At 59.3% G+C, this 18,451-nt stretch overlaps 6 protein-coding genes across 6 annotated transcripts; 4 read left to right on the top strand and 2 right to left on the bottom strand.

Annotated features, from left to right (window-relative positions):
* Positions 1–692: 692 nt before the first annotated feature.
* On the bottom strand, positions 693–3,540 carry SPRG_00147 (hypothetical protein). Its single transcript, XM_012338255.1, has 9 exons — positions 3,317–3,540; positions 3,124–3,269; positions 2,856–3,070; positions 2,676–2,809; positions 2,583–2,628; positions 2,235–2,534; positions 1,881–2,180; positions 1,704–1,836; positions 693–1,655 (listed from the first exon to the last, which is right to left on the bottom strand). Exons 1-9 carry the CDS (start codon positions 3,532–3,534, stop codon positions 757–759), a joined length of 2,391 nt encoding a protein of 796 aa, XP_012193645.1. The 5' UTR covers positions 3,535–3,540; the 3' UTR covers positions 693–756.
* A 1,974-nt stretch (positions 3,541–5,514) lies between these two features.
* Positions 5,515–8,919, top strand: SPRG_00148 (hypothetical protein; the record flags this gene model as incomplete). Its single annotated transcript, XM_012338256.1, has 10 exons — positions 5,515–6,277; positions 6,330–6,607; positions 6,666–7,208; positions 7,270–7,497; positions 7,562–7,900; positions 7,949–8,027; positions 8,082–8,232; positions 8,309–8,395; positions 8,450–8,561; positions 8,607–8,919. 10 exons carry the CDS (start codon positions 5,515–5,517, stop codon positions 8,841–8,843), a joined length of 2,817 nt encoding a protein of 938 aa, XP_012193646.1. The 3' UTR covers positions 8,844–8,919.
* Positions 8,920–9,452: 533 nt separating this feature from the next.
* On the top strand, positions 9,453–10,531 carry SPRG_00149 (hypothetical protein; the record flags this gene model as incomplete). Its single annotated transcript, XM_012338257.1, has 2 exons — positions 9,453–10,047; positions 10,071–10,531. The coding sequence occupies 2 exons, from the start codon at positions 9,453–9,455 to the stop codon at positions 10,529–10,531; spliced, it is 1,056 nt and encodes a 351-aa protein (XP_012193647.1).
* Positions 10,532–10,979: 448 nt separating this feature from the next.
* On the top strand, positions 10,980–12,051 carry SPRG_00150 (hypothetical protein). The gene is made up of 5 exons (XM_012338258.1): positions 10,980–11,149; positions 11,195–11,311; positions 11,352–11,441; positions 11,504–11,565; positions 11,617–12,051. The coding sequence occupies exons 1-5, from the start codon at positions 11,000–11,002 to the stop codon at positions 11,912–11,914; spliced, it is 717 nt and encodes a 238-aa protein (XP_012193648.1). The 5' UTR covers positions 10,980–10,999; the 3' UTR covers positions 11,915–12,051.
* Positions 12,052–12,551: 500 nt separating this feature from the next.
* SPRG_00151 (hypothetical protein) lies at positions 12,552–13,958 on the bottom strand. The gene is made up of 3 exons (XM_012338259.1): positions 13,837–13,958; positions 12,763–13,780; positions 12,552–12,707 (listed from the first exon to the last, which is right to left on the bottom strand). The coding sequence occupies exons 1-3, from the start codon at positions 13,905–13,907 to the stop codon at positions 12,654–12,656; spliced, it is 1,143 nt and encodes a 380-aa protein (XP_012193649.1). The 5' UTR covers positions 13,908–13,958; the 3' UTR covers positions 12,552–12,653.
* Positions 13,959–14,483: 525 nt separating this feature from the next.
* Positions 14,484–17,564, top strand: SPRG_00152 (hypothetical protein). Its single transcript, XM_012338260.1, has 7 exons — positions 14,484–15,020; positions 15,069–15,234; positions 15,292–15,440; positions 15,491–15,747; positions 15,789–16,348; positions 16,397–16,692; positions 16,751–17,564. The coding sequence occupies exons 1-7, from the start codon at positions 14,503–14,505 to the stop codon at positions 16,818–16,820; spliced, it is 2,016 nt and encodes a 671-aa protein (XP_012193650.1). The 5' UTR covers positions 14,484–14,502; the 3' UTR covers positions 16,821–17,564.
* The last annotated feature ends 887 nt before the right edge of the window (positions 17,565–18,451 follow it).

Here is an 18,451-nt window from a genome sequence, read left to right on the forward strand (position 1 = left end):
CGGCTACCCGACGCTATCTTACCCAAGTACGCCGACTTCGTTTACCAAGTGATGCTCCGCGCGGTCAAGTTCCGCGCACATTTGCACTGGCTCGACAGGGCCGACCAAGCGTGCCTCTTCTGCCCCGCGCACGAGACGTACCGCCACTTCCTCGTAGACTGCGACTTCATCAAGGACGTGTGGAGCACGCTTCACGCCGTCACGGTCCCTTTGGGCGTGACCTTGCCGACTACGCTCTCCGGCTACCTCTACGCGACGCCCAAGACGGCGTCCAACATGCACCAAGCCGCGTTCCGCTACCTCTGGCCCGTGCTCCGTGCCTGCGTCTGGTTCAACGTCTGGCGAGTCCGGAACGATCGCGTCTTTCGCGCCGACCTACCGCTGCCAAGTCCATGGACGATTGCCGTCAAGGCGGCACGCGTCGCTCAACTGCACTTGCACCACAGCCTCGTACAAGAGCCCGAGCAGCCTGCTCTTCGTCGGCTTCTCCGGCTCCTCGCCCAACACGAGTGGCCGCGACGTCACCTCGTCCCGCGGATCGCGCTCCTGCCTCCGCCTGCCTAAACCAAGTCCCTCACCCGAGTACACACAACGAAGAAAGTCCGACAATTTTATTTAGCATAGTTTTATCTATAGTAATAGAAGACCCACTTCAACAACAACAACAACGACGGCCGTTCCTGCAAGGGCAAGCAAACAATTGAAACAATAGAGTCGAGTTGGCTCCACCACGCAACGATAGCTCAGTTTTATTGGCTACGCGCCTTGGTGGTCGGTGTCGTCGTCGGCGTCGTCGTCGTCGTTGTTGTCGTCGTTGTCATCGGTGTCATCGCCGTCGTCTTCCTCAATCGCACCACTGGACGACGGCTGGCGGCGCGCAAGGATGTCGTGGATCGAGGCATTCCAATTTTCATTCGAGATGGATCCGCGGATGGGCCGACTCTCGACGTTCTTGACCGGCGCGTCGACGGCCCGCAGCGAGAGCGACCGCAGTCGGCCAATAATATTCGTATGGAGCTCGACTGTTGTCGGCGGGCGCGCCTTCGTCACCTTGGTCAGCGACGATCGGTAAAAGCTATTGTGACGAAGCACGCGCAGTGGCTTGACGCCAGTCTCCGAGTGCCGGTGGCCCTTGGTTGATTGGACGCGCATCGCGGTATGTCGAGCGGATTGGAGCACTCGCTGCTGGTGCTGGACCATGCCAAGGACGAACGCGCCGCCATCAATGACGTTGTTGGTTCCTGCAATCTTGGAGTAGAGCGCGAGGCAGTCCCGCTCGTGCATTTGTGGGTCGAGCTGCGTCGCGAGGAGCTGAAACTCGGGGAACTCGATGATCCCGTTCTGCTCGCGGTCCATGCTCTCAAAAAGTGTGTGCATAAAGTCAACTTGGGCGTTGAAGAGCTTGAACCAATGCCGCATCACGAGCTCGAGGAGCTCGTCGATCTCGATGCCGTCGTCCGCGCGATGCTTGAGCGTCTCGTAGCACGCGTTCTCGGCGCCTTTCTCAAAGGCAAAGGCCGACGCGACCACGTTCAGCGCTTGCGACAGCGGAATCGACGTTGCACTTGGACTGCCAACGATGCCGTCGCCGAGGCGCTGACTCAGCACCCGCGCGGCACTCGTCGCGGCCAGCGTCTCGTGCGTGTAATGGCCAACTAGACATGGTGTTAGAGCGTAGAGCTTAGGGGTAGGGGTTAAGGTACTCTGGAAGATGAGACCCACAACGTGGAGATAAAAGTCAACCGCTTGGTGCGTCGCGCCAATCGACTTGTACGTGGCGCACGGTCCGGTCGACGAGCCGAGGAGCATCCCAAACACGCGGACGCGTGCATTTTTCTAGTCGATTTCACTCGAGTTCGATTTGGTTTCGTGGGAAAAACCTCGCAAAACTTGCGGACGCCGGCGTCAATGCAGATGAATTGGCCAATCGCGAGGCCGCGAAGCCCGTGGTAGAGCACGTAGAGGTCATGCATGAACTCAATGAGCGACTCGCGGCTTCGCCCCGCGACGTCGTCGGCAATGTCCTGCAGCATCTTGGCTTGGTAAATCGTGGCAATGGTTGCGCAGAGCTCGTGGACAACCATGGGCTTGCGCTTCGCAAAGATCTTTTTGATGTGCTTGGGGAGAAAGTTGGCGTCCGCAATAAGCTCTGAGATGCCTTGGAAGCGAACCACTGGCGCCTACCATACATTTGAGTCTCTTCTGCGCCGCATCCTTCTGGATTATATTTGAACCACTTGGGCAAGAGACGTCTTGCGCACGACGTTGCTTGAGGATGGAGACGCGGTCGGATCATCTTGGGTTTGCGTTGCCATCTCGACCGACGACCGCTTATGGGATGAGTGGTGCGCGAGCTCGTGGTGGCGACTCATGAGCTCCTTGAGCTCGTCCGTGAGGATCTCGTTGCGGTCGCGCTCACGGCGAATGTCTTCGAGGTACGTTTCTTTGGCATGGGCTAGTTCGTTTCGGAGCAAAATGAGCTGCTCGTAGCTCGCCCGCTCGGCTTCCAGGACCTCTTTGGACTCGAACGTGCTCTACATGACCAGAAGTCGCTTCATTTTTCAATACGCGTCAAGAAGCACCTGCAATTTGCCTTTTAGGGGGTCGACCGTCGGCACCACGCTCGACCTAGAGCGATCCATCCACACACCTATCAACACGCACGGGTGACGCACACTGCGTGGCCAAACTCGACCGCCAAATGATGCGTGAGCTTCGCTGCTTCCGCGCGGTTCATGTACTGGATCACGTCCGCCATGGCGTCTGCGTCCAACGGGTTCTCGGCCGACTGCAAGAGCCCTGTGAGGATCTACAGAAAGTCTGTACATCGCACACATTTGATAGACAAAATGAACCCTTTTCTTGCTCGTCGGCTCGAGGCTCTTGAGGATGCTGAGGACCGTGCGCACCTTGTCCATGGTACCGAGTTGCTCGACGTCCCGCCCAGCGCTTTTGGTACTTGACGGTGCTTCAGGGGTCGTGCTGCGGTTTGTGAGGTTTTCGACGTGTGTCAGTGCGAGCTGCAGCTTTCGTTCCAGTCGTCGCTTGTCCTGTTCGAGGGACGTGATTTCTACATGGACATATACTTTGATCTTGCAAGCATGCGGCTGCTCCACAACGTACGGTCGCGCAGTTCTCTTGCCTCATGATCTTGTGCCTTGCAATGGTCGAAGAATGTGACGCCGTCCGCGTAGCAGCGCGTGGCCGAAATCGGCTGTCCCCGGCCCGAGAGCTCGTCATAATCCTTGTAGATCGCGTTGCCCAGACTTCTACGAAATGGGTCGTGATATCGGTGGTCGAAGCAAAAGTTGGCTACTGGCAAATGGTGTCGAGCACGCTTTGGTAGCGCCCAAAGATACACGATGCTTGCTGCAGGCAGTGAAAGGCCACGGCCGTGCGCAAGTGGTTGGGCGTCTCCTTGCCCGTTGCAAGGACGTTGGTTTCCCGGAATTTCATCTCGCAAAAGAGAAAGTACGATGTGAACGAGTGCACCTCGGTCTCGAGCGAGGTCAGCCACGCCTGCACGTGAGCCATATCGGACGCCTTGACCTACGCTCGTTCATTATTGACAAATGACCTGAACGACGCTACCGTCGGGTGGGCTTCGTTGGAGATGTGCTGCACGACGACGTGGGCGGGCGTTGCAGGCGCTGGAGACATGGGTCGCTGTGTGTGCGTCCAGTGGCCCGTCTTGGTACGTCCTGGCGTCGGCTGAAAGCTATAAGAACTCGTAGCTTTTCTTCATTTGCGAGGTGTTCGGTGCATACTAGATGGTCTGTGGCGTCTTTAGGTGGCGCCGCCGGGGTGTTGTCGTCCCTGACGTCGACTGAAAAGGGTACTGGTTGTAGCTCCGCTGCGCGCAGGATGTCTGGTACATGGTCGCGTCCGGATCTCGAATGCGCATGCTCGTGGCCGTACACGACTTGGGCCGCACAGAGACTGCGCTTGTTTGCGGCGGCTGCGGCATTTTCCCGGCTGCGCGTCCTGGACTAGGGCAGCGCACGCTCATTGCTGGCGAAATCAGCTCGAGGAAATCTAAATCCAGGTAGACGCCGTTACGACTAGAAAGTACCAGTGACGTGCTCAAAGCATCAATAGTTTGAAGTCGATACATTTAATAGAATATTAGTTGTGGCGCTGGCGGAACTCGACAAAGTCGTCGTTGCGCGTGATTGGGTTGAGTTTCAGATGGGCCAAATCGATGCGGTGCGACCGGAACGACGCGCCTTCGTCACTCGACCGGTGGAAGATCGCGCCGCGCTTCTCCTTGGAGAAGGTCACGTCCGGGCTGTTGGAGAGGTACCGGAGACCGGCAAAGGTCGACATGCCCGTGGCAAACGTGATGATGCCGATGATCGGGTACGTCGCGGGGTCGGAGAACCACGTCTTGATGACGGACTGGGTCGCGCGGGCAGTGGTCGAGGCCATAGTAGTTCTTGGAGGTGGTGGTGGAGAGGATCAAGCAAATGCTGGAATGAGCGACTTCAACGGACGGCAAAATGGACCTGCGGAAGATCGCAACACCAAAGACACGCGACTTGCACTCGCAGTTGCATTGACACGGTGCGCGCCACGTCTATCCGGACGCGAAGGGTCAAATCAATACAAATTTGTATGGAAGTCTTTGGCCATCCGGATACAAACCGAAACGCGCGTGTCAATTTCACGGTGTTTCTCTGCTCGTTGCGTGTTTTTGAAGACGATCTTTGTCATTTTGGCGCGCCTTCTTCGCTTCATTCCAGCATTTGCTTGATCCTCTCCACCACCACCTCCAAGAACTACCATGGCCTCGACCACTGCCCGCGCGACCCAGTCCGTCATCAAGACGTGGTTCTCCGACCCCGCGACGTACCCGATCATCGGCATCATCACGTTTGCCACGGGCATGTCGACCTTTGCCGGTCTCCGGTACCTCTCCAACAGCCCGGACGTGACCTTCTCCAAGGAGAAGCGTGGCGCGATCTTCCACCGGTCAAGTGACGAAGGCGCGTCGTTCCGGTCGCACCGCATCGACATGGCCCATCTGAAACTCAACCCGATCACGCGCAACGACGACTTTGTCGAGTTTCGCCAGCGCCACGCGTAGACCAAAGAGATATCGATAGTACTTGCCAAATCCAACATGCATTAAGTCGTCGTTGACCTCTTCTAGTGCACCAAGATATCCTCCGTAGCCAGGTGAGAGAAGCACGTTTAATGGTCCAAGCGAGGATCCAACCTCGGGCATGGCACCGCTCTGGTACTACCTACACAGGAAGAGTGTGTTTTTTGGCAGCTTTCCACTGCCCCGACCGCTTCTCTTCGACCGCCTGCTCGCATGTTCACGCAGCGCATTGGGTCATGATGACGACGCCCAAGAGCTCGCGGAATGAAGTATACGAAGATCGTGCCACGTGATTTTGTCCAATCCCCGCGCGCAAAAGACCTAAATGCTTTGGGATTGGATAATATTGCAGAAGTATCTCATTTTTGGCCAATGGAACGTGGGTCCCAGAGCCACCGCCACCTTGCCGGATGCTCCCGTCCACCTCCCCCAAGGCGCCGGCGACGCTGGACCGAGGACGCAGCTCGTCCGAGCTCGCGAAGCTGGACCCGTTCTCCCGGCGCAGCCCGTCGATGCCACCGGCCGCGACCGAGTCGCCCGTGCGCCTGAACCGGCGGCCCGCGAGCTTCCATGGCCAGGAGCTCGGCGAGTCGTCGGCGCCGTCGCCAGATGCAAGCAGCAACAACGAGGACATCTCGATGCTCTTTGACATGATCTGCAACGACTACTTCACCGCACGGTATGCGAGCAGCGAGAGCGGGATCCATATCCTCGAGGCGTCGCTCGTCAAGCTCTGGAAGGTCATCATGCTGCCCGAGAAGACCGTGTCAGCCAAGATGGCCGCGCGCATTTCCAAGTTCTGCGAAGACATGGCGAAAGAGTCATTGACCAAGGAAGCTGAGGCCCGCGCCGCCGTCGCACGCCAAGCCTCCGACATGGACGCCGACCTGCAAGTCGAAGGTCTCCTCCGCGACTGGATCAAGCCCAAATTGCTGGTGCTCGTCGAGGAGATGCGCCTCGAGCGTGCACTGCGCGGTGCATCCTCCAGCGGCCGGTCGGTGCCAGCGGGCGAAGATGTCGCGTCGCTTGGCGAGATCCGCATCGAGGGCTACCTGCGCAAGAAGGGCCAGCACGTCAACCTCTGGCGCGAGCGGTACTTTATGATCCGATCGGCGCCCAACGGGACGCATATCCTCTGCTACTTTCGGAAGAAGGGTGACCGCGAGCCCCGAGGTACATGGACCGTCCTCCATGACGACATGACGACATGGCTGTCCATGCGTAGGCTGGTACGCCCTCGGGCCGGGCTGCACGGTTGATGAAGTGCGCGAGTCACCGAGTCTCATGGAGTCGAAGCGACTCTTTACCTTCCGCATCCGGCACTACTCGAGCACGTACTCGGAAGAGTCGGAGGAGTACAACGAAGCCATGCCCATGACCCCGCTGGCGACGCCGGGCACCACGTCCGGTGACGGCTTTGACTTTGATTTTGATCCGAAAGCCAACATCAAGAAGGCGCGATTGAAGAAACTCGCCGCGGCCGCCACCGCTGCGACGGCAGTCGTACGTTCATGAGCCCTCCTCATCGGTGCTTGGTCCTAGTATGGTCTTTTCTGTCTAGGTTCTCACGGGTGGCCTCGCAGGCATTGGCCTCGTCGGGGTGGGCGCTGCAGCAGTCTCGTCCGCGGCGCTCACGGCCAGCGCCAGCACGCTCCTCACCAAGAGCTCGGTCGCGCCCTTGTCGCTCGCGGCCGAGTCGCTTGAGACAGCGCTGTGGTGGCGCAGCAGCATCCTCGAGTGCATCGCGCAGGCCGAAGCCCATTGGCGCCAATACGTGCATTGGTACCTCGCCCAAGACCGCGATTTGGACGAAGCGACCGAGTCGCCGCCGACGTCGCCCTCCAAGACGCCCAAGACGACGTCGACCCGCGCGATCATTCTACCGCCCCCCAAGATTGTGCGGCGTCCGTCGCTCGGGTCGCTTCCGCGCTCGATGCTCAAGCAATTTCGATGGCTCCAAGACCTCGACCGCTGGAGCTTGTATACGCAAAACTCCAACTTGCGCGTGTATTCGCATCCGGTGCCGTCGCCGGCATGGCCGCCCATGAAGGCCTCGCTGCACATTCCCGCGAGCAGCCAGCGCGTTTTGGACATGCTACTGCAGGTGCCCTTCCTTGGATGTAGCCTCACCGGACGCGACGATGTATGCTTTTGTAGATGGACAGTCCGTTTACAAGTCCAACTGCCTCCTCAAGCGGTCGTATGTGCTCGAAGCGATCGACGCCCATACCGACGTTGTGTACTGGAAGATCAATCCGCAATCGCTGTGGCCGGTCGTGGTCGAGGCGCGCGACTACTGCCTCTTGCGCTACTGGCACCAAGAACCCGATGGGTCCTACATCATTTGGTTCCACTCGGTGCAGCACAACGACTGCCCGCCGACGCACGACCTCGTCGGGTCAATTTCCATTGTATACCTCTCTTCCTGGCTGACGTTGATGTAGACACCACGACGAGCGCGTCGTGCGAGCCTCGATGCTCGGCGCAGGCTTTGTGATTGCACCGCCCCGGGGCACGGCCAACGGCTGCTACGTGTCGATGATCGCGCACACGAACCCCGAAGGGTGGCTTGACTCGCGCGTCGGCCTCTCGCTCCAATACATGCACGCGTACCATGTCGAGCTGCTCAATCTTCTCGTGGTGCTACGCACGGCCTTCCACGCGCACGAGTACGTCTCGATGAAGCGCAAGTTTAGCGCGCCGGCGCCGTGCGAGCCGATGCTGCCCGAGGACAACACACCGCTGCTCTCGCCCTTTGTGCACGCCTCGTCGCTCTCGTACGCACTCGCCGACATGGTATTCTCCTGTCGCATCTTGATCGAGTGTCCATGGCTCCTTTCGTAGTACTGGGCCGAGCCCGAGGCCTGCAACTTTAGCGTGCGCGGCCCGCAATACCCGATCGACAAGGTCAAGCTCCCGTCCGGTACGAGACGACGATAATGCTATGGCGGTCGATGGGATCGTTCGAAATACGTAGAGGTGCAAGTGTTTCGGCTCGTGGGTGTCGAGGCGTACTCGTCGACGACCAAAAAGATGCATTCGTTTGGTCTCAAGAGCTTTCGCAGCGTCGCGCCGTCGCAGTTTTACTTTGTCGTCAACTTTATGTTCCCGGGCCCGCCGTTCTACAGGTGGGTGGTATCCAGATCGATGAGTGGATCGATCGTATTCCTCTTTTGGATCGATTCCTGATGGAGTGCTTGGTAGCCTCGTGCTCTACTTTACACCCGAAGACGACGCGTTCCTTGCACAAAAGGCGCCGTGGACCGAGCTCTTTGCCGATTTTTTCGATGGGTGCGCGCGCAGTGCTTGAGAATGCCTCCCGGTCTCATGGGTGGCGGCGTCTAGCGATGACAGCTCGTTCCGCTCGAATCGTCTCAAGCTCATTCCGCGCGTCCTGGAAGGGAACTGGGCCGTGCGCGAAGGCGTTGGCAACACGCCAACAATTCTTGGCAACAAGGTATGGAGTCGACGATAGCAGTGTTCTTGTTAGTACGGTGTGTAGGTCACACAGCGCTACTCGCGCGGTTCCAACTTTTGTGAAATCGACTATGACATTGCGAGCAGCACGGTCGCGTCGGGCCTCTGCCGGCTCCTCCTCAGCTACTCGCAGGACCTCGTCATCGACCTCGGCTTTGTGTTGGAAGGCGTGACGATGGAAGAGCTTCCCGAGCGCCTCCTCGCGTGCGTCCGCCTGCGCAACCTCGACTTGCCCCTCATCGCGGTGCCGTACCCGTACTAAGACGCGTACACCATTTGATGCGACCACGCTCCCGACCATAAACGCAATGAACCCAATATATAACCTTTGAACGTGTACGTTTTCTGCGATGCATTGATGGATCGATGGGATGCGCCGATTCATAGGGCTAGGGTTAGGGGTAGGGTTAGGGCTAGGGTAAGGGCGGGTAAGGGCGAGGTCACCGTTGTTGCTGGTTGTCAATTGCCTTCTCCCTGGCGTTTACACTGCAGCGTCGGCGATGAAGCGGTGCGAGCAGCTGTCAGTGCTGATGGTCGAGGCCATTGCGCGCTGCGTCGTCGAAGTTTCGGCCTTTCGAGCGGCCAAGATGCGGTGGCAAACAAATCTGCATGGAGTACTCTCCAAGACGCTACCGCAAAGTACCAAGTTTTCAACACCAATAGCGATGTCTTGTTCGTGGCGAGCAGGTGTTGCGGCTCCTCTTCTCCGAGCTCATTCGACTGGCCAAAGCCAAAAATGAATCCAAACCAACACTGACAGCTCTGCGTGCCACGTCATGCATGTCGCAAATACCATAGCGGGCCAATCAGCACGTAGCATATACTGCGGCCAACCAAATTGAGCCTCGTCGTCCCTTGAGAGGAAAGAGCCATGTCGTCGCCGCCGCCCGCCAAGATCCAGAAGACGGCGCCCGTTCTCACGTGCGAGACGTGCGGTGCCAGCACGTTTACCTCGCGCAACCAGCTCTTCCGCCACATCAAGGACTGCGCGGTGAACATGGCGTACGTCGCCGACGTCGGGGCGTCCGTGCCTGCGGCCGACACGACGCACCTGTACTACTACGTCACGGGTGGTCGTCTCTGCGGCAAGACGCTCGGGTCCGTCGAGCGCTACTCGTTTGCGCGCAAGTGCTGGGAAAGCGTCCCGTCCATGCTCGAGAACCGCGGGTCCCACGGCGCCGTCGGTGTGGGCACCGAGCTCTTCGTGCTCGGCGGCGGCGGCTTCCGCTCCAACCTTGCGACGTGCGAGAAGCTCGACGTGGAGACGGCGACGTGGTCGCAAATTGCGCCCATGACCACGTACCGGCACGCACTCGCGGTCGTCTCCATCCCCGAGACCGCGAGCATCTACTGCGTCGGCGGCTGGGTCAACGGCTCCAAGTGCTCGCCCGTCCTCGAAAAGTACGACGTGCGTGAGAACGCGTGGGCGACGCTGGCGCCCATGGAGGTGCCGCGCCGGCTCCTCGGTGCCACCGCGCACGACGGCAAGCTCTACGCTTTGGCGGCAACGCCGACGACCACGACCACGAGGACAAGCAGTGGTACTCGAACGTCGTCGAGTGCTTCGACCCGTCGACCAACACGTGGAGCCGCAAGGCGCCGCTGCCAATTGCTGGTCCGTGCTCGGCCGTCACCATCGGCAAGTACATCTTTGTGCTCCTCCACGGCCGGTCCGTCGTGCGATACTCGCCGAGCGAGAATACGTACGTGACAATGGCCGCGCTCCCGCTCCCCGAGTGGTACTGCTTTGACGCAGACGTGGCCGGCACGACCATCTATGCGCTCGGTGGCATCTCCAAGGGCGTCTGGTCGCGCGAGTTTTACGCCTACGACACGATCGCCAACACGTGGACGCAACTGCCGGCGATGAAGAAGCGGCGCCGGCGAACGGCCGCCGCGCTCGTCACGTGCCCGCCGCCGCCGTCGTCGTCGATTGCGCCGGCAGAGTAGTAATGGTAACATGACGCCGTGTGCACGCCGTTGCAGTGGAGGACCTCTCCGTATCATGGATCCCGGTGGGAGTCAGCGGGCGAGAATATTTCAAAGAATCTCGGATTCGAGGACCATGGCCTGTCTTCCCGACGGCATCGGAACCAAGGAGCGCCCGAAGGCTTGTGCAGCAAGGTTGTGGCGGCCATGGAGCAATGCTTGGCCGCTGACGCCACAGCTGGACCCTCTCTTGGCGCGATGGGTTGCGCCCATCCCCTTCGCGCAAGGCAAAATTTGTGCATCCAGCGCATCCAACTGACATGCCACAACCACTCTCGCATTTCAAGTTTTTAAAACAATCAATTCCACATACAAAAACGTAGTATAGTGCGCGTAGCACGCGAATAAAAGAGCCAAGATTTTCTCAAGAGTCGCTCATTCACGTGGCCTTGAGTTCTTAGTCCAGGATTCTACACGTCGAGCACAACGATGGCCGCGAACACGACGTCGATCGTCGCCAACGAGTGCAAGCTCCTCAGCGGGCCCTTCGAGACCTTCATCCAAGTCTCGCTTGGCCTCATCGCCATGTCGGTGCTCGTCTGCAAGCGGTACTTTGAGCATCCGCAGCGCCCGTTCCGCGTACGACCTACGAAGGCTCGCACGTGCTCATGGCGCATGCGATAGGTGTGGCTCTTTGACGCGTCCAAGCAGTGCATCGGCGCAGGCTGGGCGCACGCAGCGAACCTCACGATCGCCATCTTGCTCGTGCAATACTCGACCGAGAAGGAAAACGCGGATGAGGTTTGATACGACGATCGATCGCGTGCCCATGGATGTGTAGTGCGCCTTTTACTTTATCAACTTTACGCTCGACACGAGCTTTGGCGTCGCGCTCAACTGGTTCCTCCTCCACTGCTCCGTGCTCCTGGCGGTACGTCGATTGGCTTCGTAGTCTCTGCCGCCGACCCAAAGCTCATCATGATGCACTGATAGCGCCACTTTCACTGGAAAGCGCTGCAAGTGCCGGGGTTCTACGGCAACCCGATCCAGACGCGGTACGGCCAACTGCATTATCTTCTCCTCATACTAATACATGCATGCGACAGCGTCTGGCTCATCCAGCTCGGTGTGTGGCTCGTCATCATCATCATGACCAAGCTCATCATCGGCCGCGTCATTTTGTGGTTTGAGCGCCCCATCAATGCGTTCGCGAACGTGCTCTTTGAGCCGCTCTCGGACTTTCCGCGCCTCGAGCTCGTCCTTGTCATGATCGCGTGCCCCGTCACGATGAACGTCGTGCAGTTCTGGGTCACCGACAACTTTCTCAAGAAGCACGACAGCGACGTCAAGGCCGCGGACGAGAACACGCCGCTGACCAACAAGACCCACGACACGTACGTCTAAGAAAGACCACGCATGCAATCTACGACGCGTGTTGGACATTAAGTACGCAAGAACTAGTACGTAAAAAGACAATCGTTCCATCATACTAAGATCAATGGTAGTAAAAAGGTAGTAAATGTGAGATCAATCAACCGGGGATCCCGTCATTTATCTGTTCGTACGATCATCTGGAACGCGTCGTCCGTGAGGACAACGAATGCTACACACTATAGGCAGTCGCCTGATGGGAGGGCGCAATGGCCTCGACGTGCAACTAGGGTGAAGACGACGACGCATGACTTGCCAACGTGCAGTGGCAGCCATGCGCGGCCTTATGCCACGGACGGTCGCCTCGTCGCGCCGACTTAGCTGCGCCCGACCACAAGTTCAAATGCACTTCCCACCGCCCAATCCGCCTCGCCAAGCGGTGTAAGGCCATTGGATAAAAAGCTGGCTTTTATTCCAAATCATGTGCGCTGATTGGTGGCTTGAAAATCTTGGACTGGATTGGCCAAAATACAGACATGTCTCATGTTGAAGCGACGCTTCCGCCACAGCTTCAAGACATCAGCACCCGCCCCTTTGCCAGTGCTTTTATACTGTAGCATGAGTAGCCATCTAGAGCTGTGACTAAGCGCCACAGTGGAAGACGGCGATCAACATAAAGTCTACATAACGAGCGACGATCCATCCACAACGTTAATAAATCCGAGGCCCTTAATCGCCTGGACAAAACGCACATGCGAATGACACGCGGGCTTTACGCCGACTTCGTCTTCTCAGCTTCTTCCTCGAGCCACGTCTTGTAGTCGGTCTACATCATTATTGGCATAGTACGATCATTATCCATGAAGAAGGTGCACACGTACGTAGCCGACGTGGTCCTTGGTGTAGAACGTCGCGCGGTTGTACGGCGTCAGCGGCTTCTTGTGCTGGAGACGGTACGGCAGATCCGGGTTGGAGATGAAATGACGGCCAAACGCCACAGCGTCCGCTTGGCCCTCGGCGACGACCGCTTCGGCTGTCTCGCCAACGTACCCACCGGCGACGATGAGAACGCCCTTGTACACGGACCGGAACGGCTTGAGGTTGATGAGCGACGGGTCCGGGAGCACTTCGGCGTCCCAGCCACCGGCAATGCGCGGCTCGACAAGGTGCACGTACGCAAGGCCGAGCGGGTTGAGCTGCTCAAGGAGCGCCGAGTACGTTCCGATCGGGTCCGAGTTGTACGCGCCGTTAATGGCCGAGAAGGGGCTGAGGCGGATACCGACGCGGTCGGCGCCGATTGCATCGGCCACGGCCTTGGTGACTTCCACCGTGAGGCGAATCCGCTTCTCGAGCGACCCGCCGTACTGATCGCTGCGCTGGCTGTTGAGCGTGTCGTTGAGAAACTGCTCGAGGATGTAGCCGTTGGCGCCGTGGATCTCGACGCCATCAAACCCCGCTTCAATGCTAAGCGTCGCCGCCCGCACGTAGAACGAAATGAGCTCTTGCACTTCGTCCGTCGAGAGCATGCGCGAGACCACGCGCGGCTGCGGGCCGCTCGGCGTGTTGACGGGCGGTCCCGCAAATTGCACCGCCGCCGACGACGGTGGCGCACGCCCTTTCTTGTCAAAGACCGGATGCGACGAGCCGCCGACGTGCCACATTTGAAGAAAGATGAAGCCGCCGTTGGCATGCACCGCGTCCGTGATGGGCCGCCACGCAGCCACGTGTCGGGCCGAGTAGATACCCGGTGCGGCAATGTTGGGCCGACCTTCCGGGCAGATGGGCGTCGCCTCCGAGATGAGGAGACCGCCCGGCGACGTGCGCTGCGCGTAGTATGTGGCCATGATGGGCGTCGGGACGCTCTCGTCGTCGCCGTCGTGGGCGGCCGCGCGGTACCGCCTAGTATCGAGCACACACATGTGAGCGGCAGTATGGAGACTGCAGTCGCGTCGTACGTCAAGGGCGCGAGCACGACGCGGTGTTGCAGCGAGAGGCGGCCGACAGTGAGGGGCGAAAAGAGAGCCATGAGCAAAAGGCAAAGTGAAGCGGTGCACGGCGCTTGGTGACGCCGCCATATGGTTGCAATTTGGTAATCAAAGCGGCAAACTGGCAGCGATTTGTCGACGGCCGCGGCTTCGGTGGTCGACCTATTGACCAACGAGCGCACGCAACGGCGCGACGACACTCGACGAGACGATGTGGTTGGCGAGTCATGCATATCTGACGTCGAGAGCGCCACTGCGTGCGTGTCCACCTCGTCCACCGACGACGATCCGAATCAGATGCACGCGCCTCCAGGTTCCCGCGCTGCAGCCTTTTGTGGATTGATGTAGTACTCGTTTATGTACGTTGGTTTTAAGGGCGTGCAACGAAGAGGAGCCACACCCTTGGCATCGCGCAGGTTTGCGGCAAGAAGCGAAAGCGAACGTGGTTGATACCGAATTCGGATCCGAGAGAGCTCGTATCCAAGTGACCATAATTGGATAGCAGTCAGGACTGGATAGCGGTGTCGCTCGACAGCGCGTGCTCTCTGAGAGAGAGTGGACAGCCACGCAGGCCTTGGTGCGACAAAAGTTGCGTGTTCGCAGTCACCATTTTGTATCTTGAAAGGACGCGGGAATATGAGCTCGACAGGCGCCCCGCGGGCGTCGACCAAGAACATTGGCGCGAGCAAGAAGATCGCAGGCTCCAAGCTGCGCGCCAACGAGGCCGCGTCCCGCTCGCGCGTCATGGGCGCATCGCAGCTCTCGCAGTCGAGTCGCAAGGTCGCGGGCGGGAGCGGCCCTGGCGGCGCGTCCCAAGCCGCGCAAGTGTACCTCGATGGCGTCAACGTAACACCGCAGTCGCTGCTCTACACGCGCATCAAGACACACGACAAGGCGGCGCGGCGGGCTAAGAAGGCAGCCGACGACGGCGCGAGCTCGTCGAGTTCGTCTGTCGTTGCGTCGGGCGCGCCCGAGGCGTCGGCCCCCGAGCAACCCAAGACGCTGGATGCAATCTTAGCGAGCGCACCACCGGCAAAGCCCCCGGTGGCCATCAAGAAGCTCGAGACCGACGACGGCGACGGCGATGGCGGCCTTGTCTCTGGCCTCGACGACGTCATGGAGGTGGCGCCTACCAACGGCCTCAGCAGCGAGCGGTGCGAGGCTGCTTCCGCCTCCAACGATGAGGCGAACCTCTCTTTTAGGAAAGTCATGTCGGAGGAAGCGCCCAAAAAGTCCATCACGGGGCCCGTCACTATCCTCTTCTCCGAGACGCCGACCATAATGCTCTTTGAGCTTCTGAGTGTCTGCGTCGGCCAAGACACGCCTGTGCACGGTGTGATTGTGACCAAAAACAAAAAGTACCTCGAGGTAGGCCAATGTCCACTCTGTCCAAAATGAAACAGACAATATTTGTGTTGGGACTAGATGTGCAGTGCGAAGAAAGGCAGCGACAACTACATCGAGAACCGGACGCAGACGCTGCAGCTCGCGCAAAAGACCAAGGAAGTCATGACCGCGCCACCCGCGACGCGCGACGTGTCGTGCAACGCGACCGATTGGGACATTTTCGACTGGTGCGTCTTTATACGTTGATAGATCGTAGTGCGTGATGCACCGCTCGTAGTACGCAAACTAACGACGACGTGCAAGGCAACGAGCACGACGATGGCCCCGACCCATCGCGCCCTAGCAAGACGCAGCAGGACGCCGACAACGTCGACGCGCAGCTGGCGCGCCAAGTGGATGAGATCGTCAATGCGAGCTTGGCCTCACCCGGCTGTCTTTTGGCGGTCGACGGCGCCGACGTGGTCTTGGACCTCAAGGCCCGGCAGCGCACCGTGGGCAAGGCCAAGCCGAGTACACCGGGGCACCACACCGGCGGTCCGTGTGTGTCGGTGGGTGTTGTCTCATCCTACGTACAGGTGCGCACGATTCGAAGACCAACTTTTCGCGCGTATCCAAGGCCGGGAGTGGCGCGTCGTCGACGAGCAACTCGCAGGTGCTGCGTCGGGCGGGCCAGAGCACGTCGACGGCGGTTTTGTCGACCAACGACATCAACAGCAATAGCGGTGACATCTCCAACAGCGGCAGCCAAGCCGACATCATCTCGCGGAGCAGCAACAACTCGGACGGCAACTCGTCGCACGACGGCGGCAAGCACGAGAACGCGTACTCGGCCGCCAACACCAACGTGGACCTCGGCGAGATCATTGCGAGTCAAAAGACGACCAAAGTACTTGCCTCAGCGGCGCTCGACAAGCTCCTCAAGGTTCTCGAGCGCGCGGTGCAGCAAAACGTGTACCACGACCGACACCTTTTGTACCGCAACTTTCCGACCTTGTCGCTTAACACGCCATCGCCACGGCTCGCACCCACCAAGAGCGCAGTCCACGCCGCATCGTCACTGTACGAGACGGCCGAGCTCGAAAAGCTCTGGGGGTTTCGGTGCAGCTTGACCGACGGCCGCACCGTCTCGTGTCTTGTCCGACCTTGTGCGTGGTCCACTGCGCATGCTAACAACCGTGCGTAGGCGTGGAACCCTGTCAACGACGACCTTCTCGCCGTGTCGTACGGGCAGTTTGAGGCCGGCGACACCACGGACGGCCTCGTGCTCTTTTGGTCGCTCAAGAACCCCGAGTTCCCTGAGCGCATCTACGTGCTGCCGTGCGGCGCCACGTCGATCGACTTTAGCCGGAGCCAGCCGTACATGCTCGCGGTCGGCTTCCACGACGGCGTCGTCGCGCTCTACGATACGCGCAAGGACGAGACGGAGCCGATTTTAACGAGCGAAACAACAACGGGTCGCACCTGGACGCCGTGTGGCAGGTACCACCCAATAGACAAGTTGTGCATCTTTGTCGAAATCCATGTGCTATGCGACTAGGTCAAGTGGGTCCACAAGGGCAGCGAGCGCGGCGAGAGCATCGTGTCCATCTCGAGCGACGGGCGTGTGACCGAGTGGAGCATGAAGAAGGGACTGAGTTTCTCGGACCTCATGACGCTCAAGCGGGTGCCCAACCCGCTCCTTGGGAGCGAAGCGCGCATCGACGGTGTCATTGCGCGCCAAGCGAGCGGCAACTGCATTGCGTTTGCGGAACATGACAGCTCCGTCTACTTTGTGGGCACGGAAGACGGCAACATCCACAAGTGCTCGTGTTCGTACAACGAGCAGTACCTCGAAACGTACTTCGGGCACACGGCGGCGGTCTACGCGGTGCAAATGTCGCCGTTCTGGGACCAAGTGTTTCTCTCGTGCTCGGCCGATTGGAGCGTCAAGCTCTGGCACCACGGCGAGTCGACCGAAATGCTCAACTTTCGATCCGTCGACCTCTTCCACGGCGTCTACGGCATTGGCTGGTGCCCCAACGACGCGACGATCTTTGGAAGCGTCACGGAAGACGGTCGCATCGAGATTTGGGACCTCGAGCAGTCGATTCTGGATCCGATTTTGACCCACTTTCCCAAAGAGGATGTGACCTTGAAGTGCACGTGCATCTCGTTCGCGCCGTCGTCGCCTGTCCTCGTCGTCGGCGACAGCACGGGCGAAGTCGGCGTGTACCGCGTCCCGATCCTCGCCGAGGGTCGGTGCGACGGCATGAGCGTCGAGGAGCAGATCGAGCGGCTGCAACGCGCCGTGTCGCCGCACCAAGTGACGTGACCTAACCGCGTTGATATCCAGAGACCATTTGTACAGCGTGCGAGAACGTTCTTGGCTGCCACCACAACAGTGCATCGCAGAACCAGCTTTTGGGACCAGACGCATAGCAGCATCCGCAGCTCATGCGACCAGGGTGGTCGGCGTTGGAAATGGAGGGACGTGGGAAACAGAACAGAATACCACGACACTGCTCGGGCGATATCGCGATCGAACTCTCTGCATCGTCGAAACGTTGATCGTAGCTCCCATGGATCCGTGTCGTCGTTGTCTGCGAAGGCATGCACGCGACGGGTTGCGACCTCGTTCGTCGAGAGGACGTGATTTCCTCCCCATGCCACCAGTCTTTGTGATGGAGAGACACGTCCTGATCGACTCGGACGACGAGGCATGCGTGGGAGGGGTGTTGGTGCCGATGGCGTCAGCAATCTGGCGTCAGAAGGGAGCAGCAAATTCGACTATCACCTCTCCGAGCCAGAAGGTGCAACCCAAGGAGGCTACTCCCAGTACAACGGGCGTGGCATGGACCATGGAAGAAGCCGCCGGTCGAGGAAGACGATAGGCGCCTTGGGAGCGATCAGCCATCTGTGCGCGCGCCACTTTACACAGTACCCCACCTAGGCACTTGACTCTTTATTGCTTGCACGTACGCGTCGCTCGAGTAGCTTGCCGGCATACAAACCTGGTCGGTGCGCTGCGCCTATCACTGTTGACGCGCACTGAAATCAAGTCCGTCCGTAATCGCGATCGACTGACTACCGGTACACATAGACGTTTACCACATTCGCATACGCAATGCGCTCTCGTAGCTCGTTTGTGTGCGGTGGAATGGAGACGAAGAGGGTCGCGACCAAGTCGTTGGGCGATCCTTGCGCCCACACCGCCGAACCAGAATCAGCCGTCTTCCCGAGTCAGTACTTTTCTTGTTCC

This window comes from Saprolegnia parasitica, assembly GCF_000151545.1.
Source record: "Saprolegnia parasitica CBS 223.65 unplaced genomic scaffold supercont2.1, whole genome shotgun sequence".
NCBI lineage: Eukaryota > Oomycota > Saprolegniomycetes > Saprolegniales > Saprolegniaceae > Saprolegnia > Saprolegnia parasitica.

Excerpts from the sequence above, each read along its gene's own strand:
- SPRG_00147 (XM_012338255.1), bottom strand. The coding sequence starts at position 3,534 with ATGGCTCACGTGCAGGCGTGGCTGACCTCGCTCGAGACCGAGGTGCAC. Across the intron at positions 2,629-2,675 it reads GTCGAGTTTGGCCACGCAGT|GTCGAGCGTGGTGCCGACGG; the intron begins GTGCGTCACCCG and ends GGATCGCTCTAG. Across the intron at positions 2,535-2,582 it reads CCCTAAAAGGCAAATTGCAG|AGCACGTTCGAGTCCAAAGA; the intron begins GTGCTTCTTGAC and ends CTGGTCATGTAG.
- SPRG_00150 (XM_012338258.1), top strand. The coding sequence starts at position 11,000 with ATGGCCGCGAACACGACGTCGATCGTCGCCAACGAGTGCAAGCTCCTC. Across the intron at positions 11,312-11,351 it reads AGAAGGAAAACGCGGATGAG|TGCGCCTTTTACTTTATCAA; the intron begins GTTTGATACGAC and ends ATGGATGTGTAG. Across the intron at positions 11,442-11,503 it reads ACTGCTCCGTGCTCCTGGCG|CGCCACTTTCACTGGAAAGC; the intron begins GTACGTCGATTG and ends ATGCACTGATAG.
- SPRG_00151 (XM_012338259.1), bottom strand. The coding sequence starts at position 13,907 with ATGGCTCTCTTTTCGCCCCTCACTGTCGGCCGCCTCTCGCTGCAACAC. Across the intron at positions 13,781-13,836 it reads GTCGTGCTCGCGCCCTTGAC|GCGGTACCGCGCGGCCGCCC; the intron begins GTACGACGCGAC and ends GCTCGATACTAG. Across the intron at positions 12,708-12,762 it reads CCAAGGACCACGTCGGCTAC|ACCGACTACAAGACGTGGCT; the intron begins GTACGTGTGCAC and ends ATAATGATGTAG.
- SPRG_00152 (XM_012338260.1), top strand. The coding sequence starts at position 14,503 with ATGAGCTCGACAGGCGCCCCGCGGGCGTCGACCAAGAACATTGGCGCG. Across the intron at positions 15,021-15,068 it reads AACGGCCTCAGCAGCGAGCG|GAAAGTCATGTCGGAGGAAG; the intron begins GTGCGAGGCTGC and ends CCTCTCTTTTAG. Across the intron at positions 15,235-15,291 it reads AAAACAAAAAGTACCTCGAG|ATGTGCAGTGCGAAGAAAGG; the intron begins GTAGGCCAATGT and ends TGTTGGGACTAG.